The 22,420-nt window shown below is 35.5% G+C and overlaps 4 protein-coding genes across 9 annotated transcripts; 3 read left to right on the forward strand and 1 right to left on the reverse strand.

Moving 5' to 3' along the window:
* Positions 1–1,147: 1,147 nt before the first annotated feature.
* On the reverse strand, positions 1,148–4,757 carry LOC100680226. Of its 3 annotated transcripts, none has more exons than XM_031926984.2 (7): positions 4,560–4,757; positions 3,092–3,347; positions 2,769–2,926; positions 2,365–2,695; positions 1,944–2,296; positions 1,772–1,838; positions 1,148–1,700 (listed from the first exon to the last, which is right to left on the reverse strand). In XM_031926984.2, exons 2-7 carry the CDS (start codon positions 3,151–3,153, stop codon positions 1,514–1,516), a joined length of 1,158 nt encoding a protein of 385 aa, XP_031782844.1. In that variant the 5' UTR covers positions 3,154–3,347; positions 4,560–4,757; the 3' UTR covers positions 1,148–1,513. The 3 variants fall into 3 exon arrangements, with proteins under 3 accessions (XP_031782844.1, XP_031782843.1, XP_031782842.1); XM_031926983.2 differs by lacking the exon at positions 4,560–4,757 and adding an exon at positions 3,899–3,990 and having other exon boundaries at positions 1,154–1,700; XM_031926982.2 differs by lacking the exon at positions 4,560–4,757 and adding an exon at positions 3,577–3,967 and having other exon boundaries at positions 1,154–1,700.
* On the forward strand, positions 4,138–9,110 carry LOC100680480. Of its 3 annotated transcripts, XM_008215451.3 has the most exons (7): positions 4,149–4,488; positions 5,468–6,652; positions 6,831–7,122; positions 7,192–7,304; positions 7,380–7,716; positions 7,804–8,274; positions 8,370–9,110. In XM_008215451.3, the coding sequence occupies exons 2-7, from the start codon at positions 5,479–5,481 to the stop codon at positions 8,569–8,571; spliced, it is 2,589 nt and encodes an 862-aa protein (XP_008213673.2). In that variant the 5' UTR covers positions 4,149–4,488; positions 5,468–5,478; the 3' UTR covers positions 8,572–9,110. The 3 variants fall into 3 exon arrangements, with proteins under 3 accessions (XP_003424251.3, XP_008213673.2, XP_032454409.1); XM_003424203.4 differs by having other exon boundaries at positions 4,138–4,488; positions 6,831–7,304; XM_032598518.1 differs by lacking the exon at positions 4,149–4,488 and adding an exon at positions 4,600–4,712 and having other exon boundaries at positions 6,831–7,304.
* A 208-nt stretch (positions 9,111–9,318) lies between these two features.
* Positions 9,319–12,638, forward strand: LOC100123321 (zinc transporter 9). 2 transcript variants are annotated; one of them, XM_016984658.3, is made up of 12 exons: positions 9,319–9,524; positions 9,832–9,960; positions 10,040–10,332; positions 10,414–10,609; positions 10,677–10,759; positions 10,843–10,966; positions 11,051–11,189; positions 11,262–11,585; positions 11,679–11,891; positions 11,972–12,106; positions 12,196–12,309; positions 12,382–12,638. In XM_016984658.3, exons 3-12 carry the CDS (start codon positions 10,044–10,046, stop codon positions 12,424–12,426), a joined length of 1,662 nt encoding a protein of 553 aa, XP_016840147.1. In that variant the 5' UTR covers positions 9,319–9,524; positions 9,832–9,960; positions 10,040–10,043; the 3' UTR covers positions 12,427–12,638. The 2 variants fall into 2 exon arrangements, with proteins under 2 accessions (XP_016840147.1, XP_001606946.2); XM_001606896.6 differs by having other exon boundaries at positions 9,832–10,332.
* Positions 12,639–12,690: 52 nt separating this feature from the next.
* LOC107980959 lies at positions 12,691–21,820 on the forward strand. The gene is made up of 4 exons (XM_016984657.3): positions 12,691–14,470; positions 14,674–15,121; positions 15,723–15,800; positions 15,885–21,820. Exon 4 carries the CDS (start codon positions 15,914–15,916, stop codon positions 21,635–21,637), a length of 5,724 nt encoding a protein of 1,907 aa, XP_016840146.1. The 5' UTR covers positions 12,691–14,470; positions 14,674–15,121; positions 15,723–15,800; positions 15,885–15,913; the 3' UTR covers positions 21,638–21,820.
* Positions 21,821–22,420: the final 600 nt, after the last annotated feature.

Consider the following 22,420-nt stretch of genomic DNA (forward strand, 5'->3'; position numbering starts at 1 on the left):
CAATTTCTTTTCCCGCGAACATACTATTACCGTCTAATTTTTGGAAATTATTTGAAACAGAGGATGTATCTGCAGAATTCTGATATTATTTAATTATGTGCATGCGTATGTGTGAAAAACGCAACAAAGCCATCATTTTTATAACTCGAAAATCGGAGTGAGTGAAAAAAGAACGTATTTAAATAATAAAATTCCAGAGCTCAGCTTGCATCTGAGCCTTTACATCACGGAGTGATCTACCTGGTCTCAGGTTTATTTTTTTATGTTGGTCTCAGGCCTGAAGGAAACGCAGAGAGAAAGTGTTTTTCGATTATATCAAATTATCTTCTCATTAAATATGCGCGAAACGCAAGAAAAACGCGATACTCTTAGTTGACACATGATACTACTTTAGTGGAGACCTCTTGGAAACGGCGTGGTAATTAAGGGCTTATTATCCTGTATTTATATGAATTATCCAAAATATAGTAGATTTCGATTCTAGTGTGACAATGGGATTATTCGACCTTTACTATCCTGCGTAAAACTCAAGGTTTCACAAACGTCGTGTCAAACAATACGATACACGTGCGAGAATGTGGCATTGAACACGTGCACACTTTTGTGCCGATGTTTTTAAATTATAAGACTTGGATTCTAGGTTCTCGCTTTCGATTTACTTATGTTTAAAAAGAAAGCCACAGTAGCTGATAAGAAATATGTACTCTATTCACGATTTCGTAGAATACACGTACTTTGAGCAGTATCATAAGAATACAACACACTTAACATGTTTGATTACGATATAGACCATTATTCTTACATCCTATACGTCTTTTTCGATAAAACGGAAACGATATATGTTTAGCAACAGCTGTACATCAAGATAAAAAACAGAATGAACCTAGTCTATTATTACAATACTCTGCGCCGTAATCATCAGACCATTGTTGTAATGAAGCATTGTATAACACAACTGTTTAAATTTTTCATTATATTCTAATATTTTTAAACTATGCAAATAAAAAATATTTTTTTTATGCATCGAAAATGAATGACAAGTTCCTCGTTTTGAGAATACGGGAAAACTTAATAAAATAAAATAATAATTAATGAACCTAGCAACTTTTCTTATTCGAAACATTTTAATAAAAAACACTTAAAAATATTTAAGTTGTTGACAATAACGTTGACATTTATATAGGTTACACTTTGTTATAAATTAATTACACATACTCGCGTTATTACTCATTTTCTCAGCAAGTATATTACAGTGTTCATAGAAATACATATGTATCAAGCCTCTTGTGGAAATGTGTAGTACATTTATTTTACAGATTAATTTTTTCTAATGTTTCCAACTATGATTGTAAAAAAAGAATATAAGTATTTGTTGGATCACTGAAACTTATAATTAGAATACTGTCAAATACTAATCATTACTATATGTATTCCAAACTGGACATAGAATTATTTCACGAACTCGAGTTTTGTACAAAATTTTGTCACATAAATGACACACAATTTTTCGCTTTCAATTTTTTTTGTCGTACACACTTTCCAAAGTTTCCTTAAGCTCTGTAAAAATATCTCTCATAGCTTTTTGAAAAGACTCTTCAATCGATTTTTTAAAGTTATCCAGACTTGGTATTCTCTCTGTGCTTTCATTAGTTTGATGTTCTAAATGATATGGTGCCTCGCTTGTTCTTTGTTTCTTTTTTCTAGAATTATATGTTTTATGAAATGTTATAAATTTAAAAAATTAAAATTCTGAACCCAATAGTATACATACTCTAGTCCTTTATTCACTCTTAATGATGTATTAATTACTTCATTTCCTTTGTTTGCTAAAGAAGTATCTAAGAAAAAATAAAAAAGTGAAATGAGATCTCATTTTCTATGCTTGTGTTTTGTAATAATCAAACGTCATATATTAATCTGTTTGTCAAAAAACAATAAATTACTGTTTTCTTTGCCCTTATTTTTCATTTCTTCTGATATTGTATTTTCTGTACTTGATAAAAGGTTGGTTTGAACCATTGGAGTGCTAAGTGAGAAAGGTGAGTTATTCAATTGTCTTTTAGGTATCAGCAATTCAGCACTTGAAGCTGATTTACTAGGAAATGATGTTGCCTCGAACACATAGTTAGGTGTTGGTGCAGTAGCTGAACTGTACAAGAGTGTAGATCCAAAAATAGTTGCCTGAGGTGAAATAAATGAAGGTACTGCAACTGGCAATGACTGTATTGCAAATGGCATATCTTTTGCGCAATTTATAGGAACTGTATCATGACCTTCATCACCTTTACCTGTAGAACTGAAAAAAATACAACTAGTGATTATTCCAAAAATCTATAATTTTTTGTTTGAAAAATATCGTTAAACCTGATATTATCTAATTGAAGTCTTCTACTCGTTTCAAGAGCTTCTATTCTTGCTTCCAAAGCTGTGATTCTTTTTTCATATTCGGCTCTTTCCTTTGAGAATTCGTTTATTATTTCTTTGAACTCTTTGAACAATACTTTTACGCTTATCTCATCTGTCTTTTCATTTCCTTCATCAGATTTTTGTTCCTGTTCACTTGATTCTTTGTCTTGCATTTGAGTTGTAAACTTTTTATTTGTATCTTCATTTATTGTTTCCTCCTTGACAATTGATTTTGATTCAGTTTCTTTGATGCTGGTAATATTGTTGTCTGCACCAGAACCAGATTCATCTATACCAGAAAATATTCTTAATTGAAAGCACTACCGCAACTTTTTAATAAACATAAAGCTGCCTAATTTTACCTGACTTCTCTACATTGAGAACAAAATTAAATTTCTTTTCAAACTTCTTCTCTGCATCCCTCTGAGAATTCCCAAATTGAAATAGCGCAGGTTTGTCAACAGTCAATTGGCATCCTGGATTTTTAGTCACATCCTCCGGTTTATGTGTGAATGCTGATCTAGAAAACATCAATAAGAGCACACATGATTGAATTCTTTACCGCATGTAAATCAACAACATTAACCACCAATAAGTTTAACTCCACAAAATAAATCTCCATCAAAACATAAAAGAAAAATTATGCACACATAAGTATATAAAGACATGTATAACCAACACTCACGGCGATATGGACCGAAAGGAAAAGCCCGTGTCAACTTTGGTCGGATTGTCAAGGCTAAACATTGTTCGTCTCGGCTCCGCGATGACCGGTGAAAAGTCTTGATTCCTCTCCAAACGGTGCGCCGAAACAACGACGCAGGCGAAAGTAAACAACGCAGGCGCCCCGCACAACTGGGCGAGCCTTTTTGTTTTACACTTGTAGTTGCACGTATACGTATGTACTTATAGGTATATAAGGAACATCAGTTCGACAAAGTCTGAAAGAGAAGAAAAATAATCCAAGTGAGTTATATTGTATAAATCATTGCTGTGTGGGCGTATGTCAAATTACGCCTGAATATTATACGCGTCTGCCGATAATTTACATCGGAACGTTGACAGTGTTGCTAATATGATAAACTCATTAATATTCATTCAATAATTGATAGATGTAAGAAAGATGCTCATCAAATAACATAACAATATTGATTATCGTCGATACTGTACCTATTAATCTAACGCTGTCAACAACAACTATACGTAATAAACAAAAACAAATGAATTGCAATATTCAGTATATAAGCCGGTTGCAGGTGCAGCGAGTAGTTCGTAGGTTCCCACTTCCGCCTGCGCAGGTGTATAGCAGCACTTTACAGTAGTATAATTTCAGCGGTGAGCAGCCGAGCAACATAACCGCCTTTGCGTGAAAATCAGCAGATGTCGCTGGCGCAGTATTTCGCTCCAAATTATATATATATGTGTGTGTGTGTGTGTTAGTCCGGCCACAAACTTTCCAATGAAAAACCTTCGACAAAACCACTCCATTTACCTTCGCCGGCTCCTCGACGCATTTGGCTTTCGTCAACTGTCAACGATTCAAACGGTTATTTCCATCTGCGCCGCACGCTTTGCAAAAATTTGGCGCCCTGCGCGCATTCTCCCTCTCTCTTTCTCAACGCATCTATATAGATATAGAACACAGGTTGTTGCGGCCCTCTGCGAGAGCACGTCAAAACACAAAGACGGCGCAAGACAAGAGAGGGAGAGAGAGAGAGAGAGAGCGTAGCTGCGCGACGCGTATAGCTACCAAGCTACTCCGGCTGACCAGTCACACCGTCCGCGACCTTCTATAGCTCACCACGGCACAAATATTCTCGCGCGCGCTCGCTTTATATTGTATACAGTGTATACCTATAGTGTCGGATATACACAGAGCAGCAGCAGCAGCGAAAGACGAGGAAGTCATATCGTCGTCGAGGCAGCTGTATTTGGAGCGGAGAGGAAACGGCAATTACGATGCGCCGAGCAGCGTACTATTTACGCTGAATATTGCATGAGGAGCTTCCGAGCATCACGGCTAGCTGTTGCTGCCAGGCGTCAGCAGTCTAACCTAAATCACAACCAAGGCTCGCCGTACAAGTCAGTATACTCTGTGTGTGTGTGTGTGTGTGTGCTCATGCGTTTGTCTATATAGGTATTACTCGCGGTACCAATAAGTACTCTGTATCAACGTTCTCCGTGCATTTCTTCCTCGACGTAGATAGCATCACGATGGAACTGTCCGGCTGTGCGGTTGTCACCGCTGGCTTTTGTTCGCCGCGCCGATGGTCGGGGAGTTCCCGAGGCTGTACACTGCCGAGAGAGTAGTAAAACAAAGGGTCGCTCTGTTGCACGCCCTATGCTCGCTCCTTACTGCAACTCTTTTATCTTTCCTTTTACCAAGCGCGTATTTGCGTCTCTCCCACTCTCTTTCTCTCTCTCTCTCTCTCTCTCTCTCTCTCTCTCTCTCTCTCTCTCTGTACGATATTATGCTATGGGTTGGGAACTGCGTGTGCTTTTATTTTCGCAACGAAAGCTCGGGTGTAGATCGATAGCTCGAGAAAAAATGCTGTTGCCATGAGTGCCTAGCTGCGAACACATCGGCTCTCTTATAAGCGCATAGACGGGAATGCGATTTTGCCAGCGGTTTTGGTATCAGGCGTTAGCTTATCTCTATCGATGTTGATTTTGTTTTAGCGATCCGCGATTGTTGTTGTCACGACTGATTGTTGTGAAAATTCGCAGCTGCTTGCATTGGCATTGTTGTGGTTGCAATTTTTTAGGTAACGTTGTTCAATGGTAGACGACAGCTGAATTTTTGCAGTTTCCGCAGTGCTTTTTATTTTATTCTATACTTCTGTGAGAATCAATAAATCAATGACAAACTTTCTGTACTGCATGACATTGTTTTTCTTTGCTATACTTTGGAATTTTTTTTACATTACAGCTTATTTAGCATGTAAGAAATTTTTTTGGTAGAATTGCAAACAATTATTCTGGTTTGGTGTTGTGTTCATGAAATTGCAGTTTTAATTGTAATAGATACTTACTCGTCATTAACCATTGTATTTTATTCCAGGAACTGTATCAATGGTAAACATACCATTAGTAACGATGGATGATTATGGGCTACTGGAGCCAACAGATGTTGGTACAATGACCATAGACTACGATCCAAAGGAAGAATGCAAGAGGCGAGTGACTCGTTGGGACCCGGAAGAAGTAGTTTGTATGTTGACCTTGATAAAGGAGCACAACTTTGTTAGCAGATACTCTGTTAACAAAATGTCCGCATTGCTCAGTCAATTGATGCTCAAGAAAGGTTGGAACCGCACTGAAAGACAAGTACACCTGAAACTAACAATGCTGAGGAAGAATTTTCTCGCATGTGAACGACAAAAATTGCTGACGGGTGTCCTAAAAGAATGTCCATTCTATAGGGAGCTCCGTGAGATTTATAGAGATGCCAGTAACTCAAATGGCATTGATTCAGAAGACTATGACACCAGCAGTCAAGAAGAATTTCTAGTAAAGTTTCCTAGTGATCCAATTGACTGGTCCAAGGGGGAAGTTCAGAAGATGCTTAACTTCGTCAAGTCTATGAAGCTGAAAAATGAACTGACCCTTACTTTTTTCTCTCCAGTTGCTGTGAAAATGATTGCTGAAGCAATGCAAAATGCTGGCTTTGACAGAAGTACAGAACAAGTTAAAAATGCACTGATAAATTTAAGGACTATGTACATAGATTATAAAATAGGTTTTGATAATAACGAAAATCCTGCAGAGTGCATGTTTTATTCAAGCTTGGACTTATTTTGGGGTAGAGAGTACAAAAAGTGTCGTTTAAAAGAGAAAAAGAAGTCAAGGTCTGATGATTCCTGGTCTACTGAGGAGACTATAGTGCTTTTAACATTGATACAGGATTTAAATATTGCCGAAGATGCTTATATTAATACCGAAAAAGCTGCTGAAGAATTGAGACAGAGTCTAGCAGAAAATGGTTACTGTAGATCCAACCAACAAATTATGAGTAGACTCGATCAACTGAAATTAGAATTTGTCAGTGTGGATCAAACAAATGCAGAGTCTGAAGCAGTTCAACAGTTCCCCTTTTATAATTTGTACAGAAAACTGTTTGAACGACAGTTCAGTCGAGAAATGATGAATCGAATAAACCTGTCATCAGATGCAGAAAAAGATTCACTAGAATTGATGGAATTCAATAACGGAAACGATAAAGAATCGTCTGAGAATCATAGCAAAGGTATGATTAATAGCAAATTTATGTTATTTCAATTAAAGTAACATCTATACAAAGGTGTTACAATTTTCATATGATCTTAATAATGCCTCTACATGAATAATTTCAATATATAATGCTTAAAGAACTTATTAATTTTGTAACTTGAATAATAAAGTGTTACGTTTCAATATTATTTTAGGTGTACTATGGTCAAAAGATGAAGTAAAACTTCTTTTAAAGACGGTTAAGGAATTGACTTCAAAAAACCACTCGAACGAGAGTTTGGAAGACGAAAAACTACAAAGACTAGTTCAAGTTTTGCATGAGGCTGGTTTCCATAAGACTGGTGAGCAGATCAAGCGAAAATTAACTCTGCTCAAAAATTCCTATCAAAGATGCAACCAAGAAGATAGCTGTGAAAAAGATATTTTTGAATGTCCGTTTTATAATGAGCTGCACGATATTTTTCATACGCCCGTTTCTGATGAAAGGTACGAATTTATACAAAATCTATTAACGGAAAATTGTGATATGAATACATCAAAATTCCCCGATCATAGTTACACGAGCATAAAATTTGGCAACTCATCTAGCGAAAGTAGAGTAAACGACAAGGTCACTGTGATACCTAATAAATGTATAGATACTTGGTTTCCCGTTGAAAGTATTATTGGTAAGTTATAATAAAAGTACTCGTAAAAAAGCTACATAAAATAATTTTACTAATTTTCTCATGATATTTTTTTAGATGAAGATGGTATAACCGCTTCGTCAACTCTCGACTTCGGTAATTTAAGCGCCGTTTCTAATAAGGAACAAGAGCAAGTTATCGAAGATGCTATTCTGGCCACTCTACCTAATAATAATAGTGATACAAAGGATGAGAATCGCACAATACCAGAAGGTGATAATACTTTTGAAAATAAAGTCATCACAGTCGTAGAAGAGTGCGTTCCGCCCATAATAAATGACGTTGCTCTGGACCAAGAAGTCATTACCTCCGGTTCATGCGAGGAAAATAATGTAGATTATTCGAAATATTTCAAATATGAGGATACGGACAGGCCAGTATATTCTGCTACAACGTAAGTTGAGAATTAGCGTTACTAACACTTGGCTTAAGTCATTTATACCGTAATGACACTTTTTAAATTTATCCTAATTTGTTACAGACCATCTGTTTTATCCGGTGACGATGAGGGACCACCTCCTAGCAAAAAGCTAAAGATCACCGAGGATGAGAAGATCACTGGCAAGAACAAGTTTCTCCTACGACCCGTGGAGATGAATCCTTCATCGTTGACGGGAATGGCAAACACCACGAACACCAAGTTCGTACGTCTGATTGTCGCGAATGATCTAAATAAGAGTCGAGTCAATCACATCACGGCTCACATCGAGCCGATAAATATTAATACGGCAAGTTCCGTGAGTTCAGGTATGAGCTCACCGGTCGAGCGAGCTGATATCCTCAAGCTGGCAGCTGAGAAGGTTTTGACAAAAGAAGATTTTGATATACACAAACTGGAGAACGAAGCAGGTGCGATTAGTTCGAAAAAAGACTACCAGTATAATGGAGTGAATGGCTGTTCGTCAAGCACGAAATCTGGTAACTTCGAAGAGAAAATTTCGAAAACGATTCAGTAAGTAAAAGAATTTAGATTTTAGTTTTATTTCAAAATTATATAATTTCCTATCTGCGGATTGTCAATTTATAAATGAAAACCATAATTTATAGAGAAGCTGTTCAAACCATGATGAAACATGACGAATTGATGCAGCAGAAGCATCATGCATGGATGGAGAAGCAGTTCGAGATACAGCGAAAGCACGACGAAAGTCATAAAATGATACTGATGAATGAACTAAAAGAATTGCGAGGTGTCATGACGGTTCTGCTTACAGACAAGCAACTCCACGCCAATAACCAGAATCGATAGACTTACATTTTTTATAAAAGACAAAACAAAATAATTTTAAATACGAATTGCCAAGCTTTAAATATTGTACAAAACCCAACTTGTAAATACGAAGCTTAAGTTATACTTAAATTAAAAATTCAAGTTTAAAAAGTGCTTATAAAATACGTAATTTTTACAATTTTTACTATGTAAAGAGTTTTGTTCTATTTTTTTTAGAAAAAAAAAGTTAAAATTATATATTTTTCGTATGCAACGGAAAACAAGTTTTTGATGTTGTTCCGTTAATGAAGAAATAAAACAATGTTTTCTTTCTTTATTTTGTTAATTTTTATTTATAAAAAAAAATTAAAGAAAATGTTGTTTTTTCTCAGTAATACCTATTTGTTATCCCATAAACACGTTTAAAATGTCTAATATTTAATTTCTCGTCTCGTTTTCTTAAAATTAAAAGTTTTAAGCATTACATTCATTATTGATATATGCAATAATAGTAACTACGCAAACTATACTCGTGTAACTGCCAAAATGTATAAATAAAAAAATGGATTTTCCTTAAATGTTTTCCTTTTTTTTTAAATATAACTTCTTTCAATAGTAGCAGCTTTTTAATTTAGTGCTATTTATAGTGTATAGAAATTAGTAAAACTATTATAGGATATTTATAAAAATTGCTGATCTATTTCGCATTTGTATTTAAGATAAAAAAATTTTAATCTACGCGTTACTAGAGTAGAGACATCTAGGGGTGAGATATTCCTACAATCAGCTGCGGCTTTTTGAAGGTCAAAGTCTGTTTTATTGGCAGTGTTACAAAGAACCGATTATCAACATGGTTTCTGTCAGGCCGAGTGAAAAAGAATTTTTTATAATTAATTCTCAATATTTATTGATATGATTTACAGCTTATACGAAAATTTGCAATACTGCAGTTTATATAATGTATGTGGGACCGTGATTAATTCTATGAGAAGGTAATATTTTGATTCTACAGCAGTCAGAACATATTAGTTTTTAGATGTAAACTATAGTTGATTTTAAGAATGATTTTACTCATGAGATTGATAATTGGTAATTTTTCATTGAAAATGCGCAACTTTATTGCTTATTACACCTCTACAATACATAAATTGTAAATTATTCGATATCACTGGATAAATATGATTGTAGGTTATGTGCATAACATTAATTTTGATTAGTAATGTCAGCATTATTACGCAAAAATATATTGAGCTTTAAATGCCATTTTATTCTTCATATAACAAAACTTTACTTTTGCAGGTAAATGTAAGCTGTCAATAATGCTTCATCGTTCATATAGTCTCTTGAGCTTTCTTCGTCGAAATACGAACGGCTGTTGCAGAGAGCAGTTTTATTTATACCAAATTGGACTTGCCAAGAGGCATACAAGTACTTTTATTAAACAAAAATTTATTCACGTTATATCAAACTCTTCAAAACTTTGCCATAATAAACATGCCGATACAAGGTGGATGTGTGCAACCGCGAGATTGGCTTCCAATGATGCCAAAAGCAAATCTGAGGTGGTGGAAAAAGCAGCTGAAGTCAAGGCAGAGCCAGAAGCAGATGCTGCAATCACGCATAGGATAGTTGAATTAAATGAAGAAAATCTGGGAAAATTAAAAGAACGGGTGTTAAATGTTGAAGCCCCAGCACCTAAAACTGCAGAGAAAGAAAAAGAGGAAGTCAAGGTGATAAAAAAAGAAAAAACTAAGAAGGAAGTAAAAATAGCAGCAGCAGAAGAAGCAGCATCAAAAAAACGTAAATTTTGGCGTTATTTTAATTTTAACTTTTTGACATCAATGTATTTTGTACTATCATTAATACTTTTGTTTAATACAGCCCCACCTAAAAAGAAGATTCGTGTTGATCTCTCAGTGTCATCTCTAGAAAGAAATTTCATAACACCGATCAGGGCAATGTCTGATTTTTTACTTAAGCAAGCTGATTTAGAATCTCTGCCTAAAACAAAAAGAAGATCACCTTATGAATTTGAACCACCTATCACAGTATATTGGAGGAAAGATGTTGAAGCAAAGTAAGTAAACTTATTTTAAATAGAATTTGATAGATGAGTTAATAATGCAAGACTATCCTGCTTGCAGAGCACTTGAAGTCTGGGGATCACGAGAAGCATTGTTAAAAGAATTATTGAAAAAGGAACTGGAGCGAAAAACTTACCAACAAAGTAGGTACTACGTATACTGTTAACAAATTGGCATGGTGAAAAATTAAAATCAATATCTAGTTTTTAATGTTCTCTTATTAAAGATGTATTTACTGTAAAGAAGAGACTAAGGGACTATAGACGCGAAGTTGGGAGTCAAGCTCAAACTTATGAAAAAGAAGGACTTTTTGGTAGATCTGGAAAGGTCGTTTTAACTGCAGTTGTGATGTGAGCTGATAAAAGAATCCTTTGCACATTATTTTAATTTATTCTACAAATGTCCAACTAAGCAATGGCTTACATTTCTTTTAGAAACGGAAGTAATTTTCTTTTTAAACTGTTTGCATGGATCTACACAGGCTCTCATAGTATGTTTTCTGAATGTATTCACTCGGCTGCGGATACTTTTAATCAGTTGATTTTAGCTTATGGCATTCATAAGTCTGTTCAGGTAAATGTTACAAACTATAGCTAGAAAAAGTTATTGAATAAAGAATAAAAACAATTCTTGCGATTCTTTCAGACTCCGGATCCTGATCACCCTTATGGTTACACGAATATGAAGTCCGTTTCTTCACTAATATCTGGTGTTGGAATTTTCTGTGTAGGAACTGGTTTATCCATGTATCACGGAATTCACGGACTTTTATTTCCTAATCCAGTAGAATCGTTTTACTGGGCATACTTCATACTAGGTGGCTCGCTGGTTTCAGAAGGAGCTACTCTATTAGTCGCTATCAATTCAATCAAAAAAGGTGCGATCGAAAAGCGAAAAAGTTTTCGAGAGTACGTTATGAACGGCCACGACCCATCAGTAAACGTTGTTCTGATGGAGGACTTCGCCGCTGTAAGCATACATGATTCAGCAATCACAATTTTTTTCCAATACGAAAAAACCTTAATTATTACAATATAATTAACAAGTGACTTTGTTTCACAGGTCATCGGAGTTGTGTGTGCTGCCAGTTGCATGGGATTGACTTCATTCTTGGGCAATCCTATGTTCGATGCTATAGGTTCTCTACTTGTTGGAGGACTTCTTGGTGGTGTGGCTTCGTTTATTATTTACACGAACGTAGCTGCTTTAGTTGGTCGGAGTATACCACAGGAAAACCTTGACAAAATAAATGCTGAATTAGAGTCTGATATTATGGTATTGTAATACTTTTTTTAGAATTAAATTTTGCATATTCAGTGTTAATAGTTCAGATATAACGTTCATCATTACTGCAGGTTCGGGCGATCCACGACGTCAAAGGCATTGACATGGGCAACAGTCTTGTAAGATACAAAGCCGAACTCGACTTTGATGGTCGGGAGTTGACAAGGTCCTATTTGGATAAGCACGATCTTAACGCGATGCTCGAGGTAAGATACTCGCATTTAATTACTATCGATGCTCTCGAGAATTACATGTGGCCAGTACTAAATTATAAATAAACTTTTAATGCTATCAGGAGGTCAAGAAAATGCAAAATATCGATGAGCTCGAATCGTTTTTACTCAAACACGGAGAAAATATCGTTGACATGCTCGGTGGAGAAATCGACAGAATCGAACTAAAATTAAAGGTAAGCCATTGTTTATTCAAACATTTGAATATAATTTTCCTTTTTCTAAATATTAAACTTTTTTTGTTACAGAAAAAGCATCCAGAAATCCGGCATTGCGATTTAGAGATCCTTTAAATATGAATCTAGAAATAATGAACTTTATTAAATTAAGACAACTGGATGTAAATATTAATTATTAATAATATTGTTATTATTAAGATTATTATTATTTATGAAACTGCAGGTTGTCCAATAATTTTTGTTGTGACTGGAATAATAACGTGTGTCCATCACATTTTGTTACAATAATCGCTTTAATAAAGCTGTGTAAACTAATTGAATCAACACAATCTCTAATTGAAATTCAATTTATTAATCTAGAGGGTATATCAATTTGCAAGTTATATTATTACAGTAATTGATTCTCAATACTAGAAACATGTATTATCAATTCTAAAACTACTCGAAAAATGAAGTCACTAAAACGTAGGGAAATCATTTGTTTTTCACATATTGTAGATTCATATATTCATATATACACATCGTGTTGATAAATACCGAAAGATGAAACGCCTCCAGAAATCAATTTAGCATTTTATTCAGAAACTCATTTCTGATTTCTCAGGAGGAGAGACGAGGTGCTACGCACATATCGGAAGGTCTTTCGTTTATTTTCGTTTAAAAAGGCGTGAGCTGCGAGTGAGAACAAACAAATGATAAAAACAATTTATGGTTGAAAATTGAGGCAGACAATGCAAATTATTGCAAATTCCTTTATTTCATTATTATTGAGGATAAAACTGTCCAGTCAAATCTAAATAATACGAAGGCAGGTCGCGGTTGACTCGACGCGAGACTCGTAAGCATTGAGTCCTGAATTTAATCTGGTCCGAGAATTCGGTCGAGATGATTGAACGGCTGAAATCTGGCTAAGGAAAAGGAATAAATCAAAACTTGCTCTGGACAAACCTCGAATTTTCATCTATTCTATCTACACATAAATGATCTCAAAATAGGCAAAAGATAATCATGTCCCGCTGATTTTTTTAACTTTTCTTCAAGCGTCAAAGAATAAGAGAGTAGAAAATATATTATTACATAAACAGTGTGTATAAACTGAAGAATCCTAAGAATAAGTCGGGGAACGGCATTAATCGCATAAATTTACACCAGTTGGTTCGAAACAGAAGTGATGTAGCTTATATCTGCAGACATGTTATTATTTCATAATATGGTGATAAAATTCAAAGATAGCCCGTTGTAGAAAACAGTTGGAACCAATTTAATCAGTAAACAGAAAAAAGTGACATTCGAGTAAAAATAAAGATTAAAGCAACATTTTTTTAATAATAAGAAGAGACACAGTTCATTTTTGTACATACATTTACAGTATGCTTACACTTGAACAATTTCGTACAAATGAGAGTTATATGTATACATATATGTACGCACATATCTGTACAGTATTCATGAAAAATTGCAAAAAGCAAATTTGCTTGCTGCACGTGTATACACGAAATGTCAAATAATTATTAATTTACTTTTATATCGGAATTACAACGTGAATGTTTATACAAATGTGTACAGTAATATAATGTCTATTGTACTTTATATACAAATTTAGATAAGGTGATTTGAAAGTAGAATGTTGATATTGTAGTGTTATTTGTTGACAACTTAAAAGCCTAATGCTTGTGGCTAAGAAGTTTATATGATATCTAAACGTGTACTAGACTCTATAATACTTGCTATAAGATTATACGTCTGGCATTTTATACACTTGTATCGATGATCGTCTTAATGATATGAATACTGTTTTAATTTTCTGGAGAATCCAGAAAACGCAAAAGAAAATTTATAGATGGATAATTTAATATAATGTAGATTTTATTGATAACATAAGCTAACTGCAGAAACAGACAAAATGGAAAACCAAGCTTAATACGTCTTAATGTTTCCAGCGATAAGGCGGCAAGCAATTAAAGTGAAGTATCAGTTTTTTGGCGCCCCTCTCGACTCCTTATTTGTGTTAACACCAATTCCCGTTCGAAGCCTATATAAGAGAACAAATTCACAATACTGGCCTCTCGCTCAACCAGTCTTATTCAGTGTTCTTCACTTTCCTCTCAGGCGCGCAAAAGATCAGTCTGTCCTGAATGTCCACTAAACCCTTTCCAAGGTAAATCGAAGTTTTTTTCAAATTAAAAGTAATACGGTACATAATTGAAAATTAATAAATTGCACTACCATGATTTGTATTTACGGTTACAATTATAATTGTGGAAAATTCGAGTGAATGCATGCTTGAATGTATGAATGTGTGCAGAACGAGTAATCCACCAGCTAAATATTTTCGCTCTACGATGAATCCGGTTTTTCTAGATATAAAGAAGGTACCGTTCAAAAGTATACGAGGATGTATATATAGAAGGGCCGTTTCAACAAAAAACGACAGCCTATGAGGTTAATTGAGATAAGAAATAGTATGAGAGTGAAAGGGGGCGGGGAGAGAGAACCTGTTCGCTAACGCATCCCTGCGAAGGTCCGAGCGTGGTCCGAGCATTGGCCTGAGCCAGACTTGCGGATATTGCCGTCAAGGCAAGTTGGGCGAATGTCAGTAAGAAAGTCTAAAAATTATTATATTCATTCTGTAGTGTTTTCATCGATTAATAATTGACTTATCATACAGACAGAATTTCATTTACTCGTTCATTAGCCACGCGTCTTTACCAAATTTCAAAAGTTCATTTGAATTATTGTTGCAACGATTGGTCTGTGCAAAGGTGTAGCCGTGAAGAAAAATAAGGGGGAAAAACTATTTAAGATTCAGGTGAGGTCATAATTAAAGTCATAGGTCATGATTCATATAGTTGAGAGCGCCCGAAGGTCCCGAGATAGATAGATGGATGCAGTTATTTATTTTCGTACGAAAAAAGTATAGAATAATTTTCAGGAAATTTCCGATACTTTAATACTTTTTTATTAATTATAAGTAAAGTCACGATATATACGTCAGGATTCTTATGTTTTTACATAAAATGTAAAATGACGCACAGTAACTAACTAACTAACTAACTAACTAACTAACACAGTAACACTGCACATGAATACACTTTAAATTATTACCATTTCGATGGGTGTAAATGGATGCGCTGTACCTTGACAGGCTGTATTCAGTAATTTTACTAGTTTTCTAGCTAACATAAAGAAAAGGCAACAAAGCTGTTTCTTTGCTTTGACTATAAAATTACGAAATTTGAGATAAGAAATCAGTATATGAAACCGTGCAAAGCTTTATAAGCCAATAATACAAAAAAACAAAGATTAAAAACTTGTATACACAGATCATTTTTTTTCATTTCTTTACTCAGTCGTTAATTCAAATGACAAATATTGATATATCGCTAAATTTTCAAATTTATTCATTTCAGAACGTAATACAACTCGACTACAAAGTATACGACGAATTCCATGAAGATACTTCTTTTGAAAAGTTGTCTTACTAAGTAGTGAGTAATATTAATTTTGATTAAATATACTTCAAATTTTATAATCCAACAGTTGCATGAACTAAAATATAATTTTGGTTACAGAGCATAGTTATTCGCATACAAGCTGAACAATGCTGATTGAAGAAGCATCCCGTGCCGACGCGAAGGGAGGCACAGTACAGGATATTTTAGATCTTCTTCAGGAAGGTGAAAGTAACATCATATACGGTACTAATAAAGATGTGATACTGTTACTAGGCACAACAGGTTCGGGCAAAAGTACTTTTACGCAGTTTATCGCTGGATACGACTATAATTTAATATCAGAAGAAACCAGGAAAAATAGCCATGAATATATTATTATAGATAAAAATGGCAAAGTAGGCAACAGCACTTTTACTTCACAAACAATTTTTCCGGATTTAGTATTAGACACGGAAACAAGTGCAGCTTTTTATGATTGTCCAGGATTTAGTGATACTAGAAGTCCAGCACACGATATAGCTGCGACGTATTTCATTAAGAAAGTACTTGATCACGCTGAAAGAGTCAAGCTGGTCTTTACTACAAACTATCCTTCGGTAAGAGAAGGTGTCGATAGACAAGCTCTTCTCACACTCGTAAAAAACGCCGTAGAAATGATAAAGTACGTCAAAAAATTTGATAACAGCATAGCCCTAATAGTAACAAAAGTTGACAATATTTACGACACAGAGGAGAATGAGAATGGAGGTATAACAGCTACTTTACGCCCCGATGAAAGCATCGTAGAATCAATCGCTAATTTTCTCAAACAGTTTAAAGATTATCTTCAGTCTCAAACTTCTGGCAAAGGACTTGACAACTCAAAGGCAGTAGAATTCGTTGATGCCCTGTTGCACCAAAAGGACGGAAAATATACAAACATAGGATTGTTTAGACGACCTAATAAAGCTGGAGTACTAACGAGCATAAAACTACTACAAAGTCGTAAGCCAGCTTTGAAGAAAATAATACACGAAAATATTCTGTACAATGCATATAACACGAATGATTTTGGTTATACCATATCGGCTGATTCGCAAAATCATCTCTATGATTTGATAACAAAAATAAATGAAAATATAGTTACTGGTATTTTAAACATTGGTCAAGAGATTGAAAAAAATTATAAAAGTCAAGAAGAACCAACGAGTGATATTAAAAATTTATACAATACATTTAGATTGGGCTATGATGCGTTATCAGCTACAAAAACATCGGCTCTTAGCGTAACGGAACCGCAACAGTTACTAAAAATGATCACTAAAAACGTTATTGATTTGGACATTAGTATTTCAAAAGAAAATTTCCAAAATATTACAAACCACGGCGAGTATCTAAAATTTATCAAAACAATAGATAGAACGTCAAATGTAATGAAGCCTACCGAATGGGCTCAAGCTTTGACAAATGTTGTTGGATATTTGGACGACTCGCAGAGATGGTATAGTTTTCTAAACAACTTTTATGATATTCTGTCAAAGTATGACGTACAACAAGATTATCGTCAATATTCAAGCAGCGTAGACAGTTTGAAATACCAAATAGGAATAAACGAAAACAACTCACAACTAGTTCTTGCCCAGCTAAAGCAATTTTTAGATAAGATCAACAAAGAGGAGTCGGAGAAACAGTATCCCAACATCAAAGACGTTAAGCTAAACAAACCTAAATTGAAAATCTTGACTGATTTGCTTAATTTAGCGCTCAAATACAATGTGGATTCATCGTGCAAAGATAATAATTTAATCATCAAAGGACAATTTATTAGATTAAAAGACATATCCTCCGCAAATTGTGAAAAACCAAAAGTCGTAAAAATTTTTGCATTGAACAAGGTGTTCATAGATACTGACTTGGATAAAACAGGTGAACAAGTGCAGCTTTCTATCATAGCACCGAAATGGGAAGTTATTGGAAGTCCAAGTATAATCTTGAATGGAAGTCCTGGATCATCGTTAAATCCTGGAAAAGCGAAAAATGCCATTGCTCCAGGTGCTGCTGGAGACGATGGAAAGCCTGGAGAGCCTGGTGGTCCCACGGGACATTTCTTAAGCATCGCCCAAAATGTAGTGAACGGCGAATATCTAAAACTTTCGATCGTAGGCGGCCAAGGTGGGCCAGGTCAAGAAGGAGGCGACGGTAAAGAAGGTAAAGATGGAACGGTACCGGGCGTTCCTAGAAATGGTGCAGATCCTTCGTGGGGCCCAGGCTTTGCTGTAAACGATGAAATACTCATAGATAAATATTGGAGGGACTTGGGTGAAAATCATATTGTGTGGTATTGGGAATGGCATTCTCGATGGTGGGTACGTGGACAGGACTGTATTGATGGCGGAAACGGTGGCAGTGGTGGAGTCGGCGGAAAAGGAGGAAAATCAGTAGACGCTGTTGTCGTAAACCTAGTCAAGAGTCCAGAATTTGCCATCAGTAACCATAAGGGAGATACTGGAACAGGTGGTTCTGGAGGTAAAGGTGCCAGAGGTGGTAGCAAAAGAGGACAGCTTTTAACATTGTATGGACATTCTTTACAACTGAAATCTATTTGGGGCGATCCAACTCCTAGTTATAAATATACCGTTGTATCACGAGAGGATTTAAAACAGTGCTCTTCAGGTCGGTATGGCAATACTGGTAAAAATGATAAAAATATTAAGGAGCCGGCAGAAGTAGTTTTAAGTCAGCTGCCATCTGTCGCCGTTAACGATTACAAAAATTATTTAAGAGATAACTTGAGTAACAGTGTTATTGAGTCATTTCTGAGAAAGTTTCTGGACGATTTGGAACGTCACAAATCCGTAGAAATGTTATACAATGTATTTGGATTCGTCAATGAACTGCAAGGCTTGGAAGATCAGTTTTATACATTACGCAAAAAGCTTTCACTTTTGCCTTTCTACAAGTCACTTTCAAATAGAATTTCTGAATACACCGATAAACTTTATAAAAATAACGAATTAAAAGATGACAATAAGAAAGTTCTTGGCTATCTGTACACAGCAACTTTGAGTAAGATTTACAGCATTAACAATAACGCAGGTAGTAATCTTGTCATGGATCTGCCGGAATATTTAAAACTAACCATAAAAGAAATAAACAGACTGAAGGATGTAGGCAACATCGCGGCAATAAGCGAAGAACAAACAAAGTACCAAAAAGAAATCGTGAAAAAGATAAATGAAGCTCAAAGTTTTGTTGAGACGCAAATCAATCCAGAGATAAACAATGTATTTTACCAAATAGATCATCAAATCGAGCTGCTGATCGACGAGATCATTGCTTTGCAAAACGCAGCTCAAGTGGAGAAGCAAAAGTTAGAAGAACAACAACGGCAATTAGAAGACACGTTAGCCTTGAAAATGTTATTTGGCATTCCAAAAATGGCAAGTCAATTTTTAAGCTTTTTAGGCCCCGTTGGTGCAGCTGCCGGAGCAGTGATTGGCGGTGGGATAATGGTCACGGAATCTTTAGTGTTGGATCCTTCGAGCACGGCTGGCTCGGAAACTATAGCAGCCTTACCAGCTGCGGTAAAAAATTCCCTGTCAAAATTAACAGAACAGCTGAAAGAGCAGCAAGCGCTTTTTAAAGAGCAATTAGCTGATTCGCAAAAGGAACTCAAAGATTTCACGAACAATAAACCAGCAGCAGATATCAAAGATATGAAAGATATTGAGAAGAAGGTAGAAGAAACTAAAAACGAGCTGGAAAAAGAAATGGCACAAGGAAGTTTCCTCGATCCAGAAGCCGTAGATAAAATGTACAACATGCGAAAGGAAGTGGCTGGCTTATTGGAAAAGAAGAAAGATATTTTGGAAAAACTAAAACCGGGACAAGAAGCGAAAATTAATCAACAGTTGAAGATGGTGAAACGTATTCAGGACATTGTCAGTGCGGTTCAAATACCTATAGATTTCTATAATAAAATCAAGAAGGATCAAGCTAAAATAAATGAATTGTCTCTTGCTATAAAAAGAGCAGATGAGAAAATGAGGCAATTGATGATATATGAGCAGAGCATCTATTCAACGATGATCCCTATATGTAAAAACATAGAAAATAAAGTAAACGATATGGAAAGCAATTTACAAGGTAAATCCCACTCAGCTCTTGACATAAGTAAATGGCAAATACAGAGTACTTTAAGGGACATCAAGCTTGAAATGCAAAAAATGACGAAGGGATTTAAGATACAAGAAGATCTATCTCGCTGTATAGAAAAATTAGAGGAAGGCATGACTATCATGATTAATATGTACGACCGCATAGAAGATTATCACGACAAAGCAGAATTGGCCGATTACATAGCAAACATCAACTCCAACAGAGCGAATCAAATCACCATAAGCAATCCAGTGTTGAGACACGAAGTAGACAATCTAAGATGGATTATACAATCCAACCTTGTACTGGCTAAGTACCAAACAGGTATGGATGCGTTCAGGCAACATATCTATCCGTTTGCTGAGTACTTTTTACAAGAATTCGATCTACCTACTTCGCTGCAATCAAACGATACCAACAGTTTAGTAGCTAAAACTGATGAGCAAATGACGGTTTTGAGATCAAAGCTAATAGAATCTAAAATAACCATTACTGATTACGATAAAGTAAGATGGAGCAATGTTCTATTCGACGGTGGAGAAAATAATTTACCGCCGTTCTTCGTGTGGAAAAGTAGTAAAAATAAAAACGCGATTAAAAATCTTCTGGAAGGAAAGGAAATAACTATGAAGGCCGACGTTAAGGAAGGTTTGAATAGGAATGCGATTAAATTTAATAGAGTGAAGATTAATTTCAAGTTAGCCAACGAAACAATGCAAAACGAATTAAATAAGCAATTAGAAGCTTTTCAAGTTGAAATGATACATTTAGGTACTTCTTATTATAGATGCGAAAATAAATTTTACACGATTCCAAGTACTAATCAAACCATCACATATACGTTTGCGAGAGACGAAAATGGAGATCCTAAAAATTCGAATGATGTATATAAAAAATTAGAAAAGCACGAGCCCGTGCTTAGCCCATATACTTTGTGGAATTTAAAAATAAGTCTGTTTGATCAATCCAGAGGTTTTCTGTTTAATGCTTTAGAAAAGTATAAAGATGCAGAAATAGATCTGGAATTGGTAGGAAAAGGCCAGTACGTCGAGCGAGGTATTGATGTATGCAACAACGATTTGAATAAGTATTACGCTGCGGACGAAACAATATTTGAAATCGATCATAATATCGATTTGCCCAAAAAACAACAATTTTTACCGGTTATCCGAGCGATCAAGTCGATAAGCACTTTGTCCAAGATCAATGCAAAACATTTAACGAGAAAACGACGCAGTGTGGATGAACATCAAGAGTCAGCACGAGATTATAACACAAATTCATTTGCAACCAGTGGAGCTTCCAGCAGTGTGAAGTCCTCGTTTATCAATAACATTTTCAATCTGATTGGATCTGGCTTGGTAGCTTACGAATACCTGATTCCAATAAATAAAATAGGCCAATGGTTCAAGACGGGAGAGAAAATTGATGATGTCTATCACGATTTCAAGCCTCTGGATGTTGCTGTTCCAGAAACTCTGAATCGATTGAATCCTCAGACTTTGGATTCCGAGCTGCCAGTCGCATCCAATTTGTTCATAAACCAGGAATCGTCTACTGTCGGTAGCTCGCCAAGTGTTCTCATGTTCTGCAACAATGGCAACTTACTTTTATTAGATATGATAGCACGCCGAAAGAGCGGAATAAAATACCAGCACACCGACTTTGTAGTAGATCAGAAACCTGATTCTGAGTTTGCTCAGAATCTTGCTTATCGCGCATATGCGCCATAATATAAAGTTCAGAAAAATGATAAATTTTAATTATACGCAAATGAAAACAATACAAATATTATACACTTCGTTTTAGAATGTTATTTTAAATACCTTCAGTCTTCTTTTCTGACAAATGAATGTATAATGTCATTATTTTCAGCGTTGTATAATCACCTAATACAGTGCAATTATTTTATCTCATTTTTGCATTTATTTTTATTTCTTCTTCCGAGACACTTAATCATAGTACCTGCTTTATATTCGAATTTTCTCGAAATGAATAATCGTGCCACATACAGAAAAAAAGAAAACCTTTAGAACAACAGGCTCAAATAAAATTATTGGTTATACCTACGTAAACACGCCAAGAAGCGATTGCCAGCAAGACTCTCTTTCGCGTATAAAGTGTAATCAAGTGGCAGGCGCTAGAGTCTTGTATATTCTGACGCTAACTCGGACATCATTCCGAATCTACCGAATTCGTAACCTATATCATTTCATTTTCTCAAAAATATTTTTTCAAAACGTTACATACTTTCGCATAATCCTTTCACCTCCATTCAACGACGCGCCGCAGCAGGAAGGGTCCTCGTCACGCGCATTGAAAGAAGCCCGCGAGTATTATAGCTGCATACACACAGTGTAGTCGTCAAGTCCTTCTCTCTCGACTTCATGCATTTCAATGCGCCTCGTTTCCTCGCGTCTCCGGCTGCTCTCCGGCTTTTTCTCAAGCTCAAACCCGTGCGTAAATATTATAGGAAAGTCAAGGCACAGCCACAGAGCTGCAGCATCTCTGTTTTA

This window comes from Nasonia vitripennis, chromosome 3 (genome assembly GCF_009193385.2).
Source record: "Nasonia vitripennis strain AsymCx chromosome 3, Nvit_psr_1.1, whole genome shotgun sequence".
Taxonomy (NCBI): domain Eukaryota; kingdom Metazoa; phylum Arthropoda; class Insecta; order Hymenoptera; family Pteromalidae; genus Nasonia; species Nasonia vitripennis.

Coding starts and splice junctions, on each gene's coding strand:
- LOC100680226 (XM_031926984.2), bottom strand. CDS start 3,153: ATGTTTAGCCTTGACAATCCGACCAAAGTTGACACGGGCTTTTCCTTT. Junction 2,696..2,768: donor TCTCAATGTAGAGAAGTCAG/GTAAAATTAGGC, acceptor TTTCTGGTATAG/ATGAATCTGGTTCTGGTGCA. Junction 1,839..1,943: donor AAATAAGGGCAAAGAAAACA/GTAATTTATTGT, acceptor ATTTTTTCTTAG/ATACTTCTTTAGCAAACAAA.
- LOC100680480 (XM_003424203.4), top strand. CDS start 5,479: ATGGTAAACATACCATTAGTAACGATGGATGATTATGGGCTACTGGAG. Junction 6,653..6,830: donor GTCTGAGAATCATAGCAAAG/GTATGATTAATA, acceptor ATATTATTTTAG/GTGTACTATGGTCAAAAGAT. Junction 7,717..7,803: donor CCAGTATATTCTGCTACAAC/GTAAGTTGAGAA, acceptor AATTTGTTACAG/ACCATCTGTTTTATCCGGTG.
- LOC100123321 (XM_001606896.6), top strand. CDS start 9,852: ATGCTTCATCGTTCATATAGTCTCTTGAGCTTTCTTCGTCGAAATACG. Junction 10,333..10,413: donor AGAAGCAGCATCAAAAAAAC/GTAAATTTTGGC, acceptor TGTTTAATACAG/CCCCACCTAAAAAGAAGATT. Junction 10,967..11,050: donor GTTTTAACTGCAGTTGTGAT/GTGAGCTGATAA, acceptor CATTTCTTTTAG/AAACGGAAGTAATTTTCTTT.
- LOC107980959 (XM_016984657.3), top strand. CDS start 15,914: ATGCTGATTGAAGAAGCATCCCGTGCCGACGCGAAGGGAGGCACAGTA.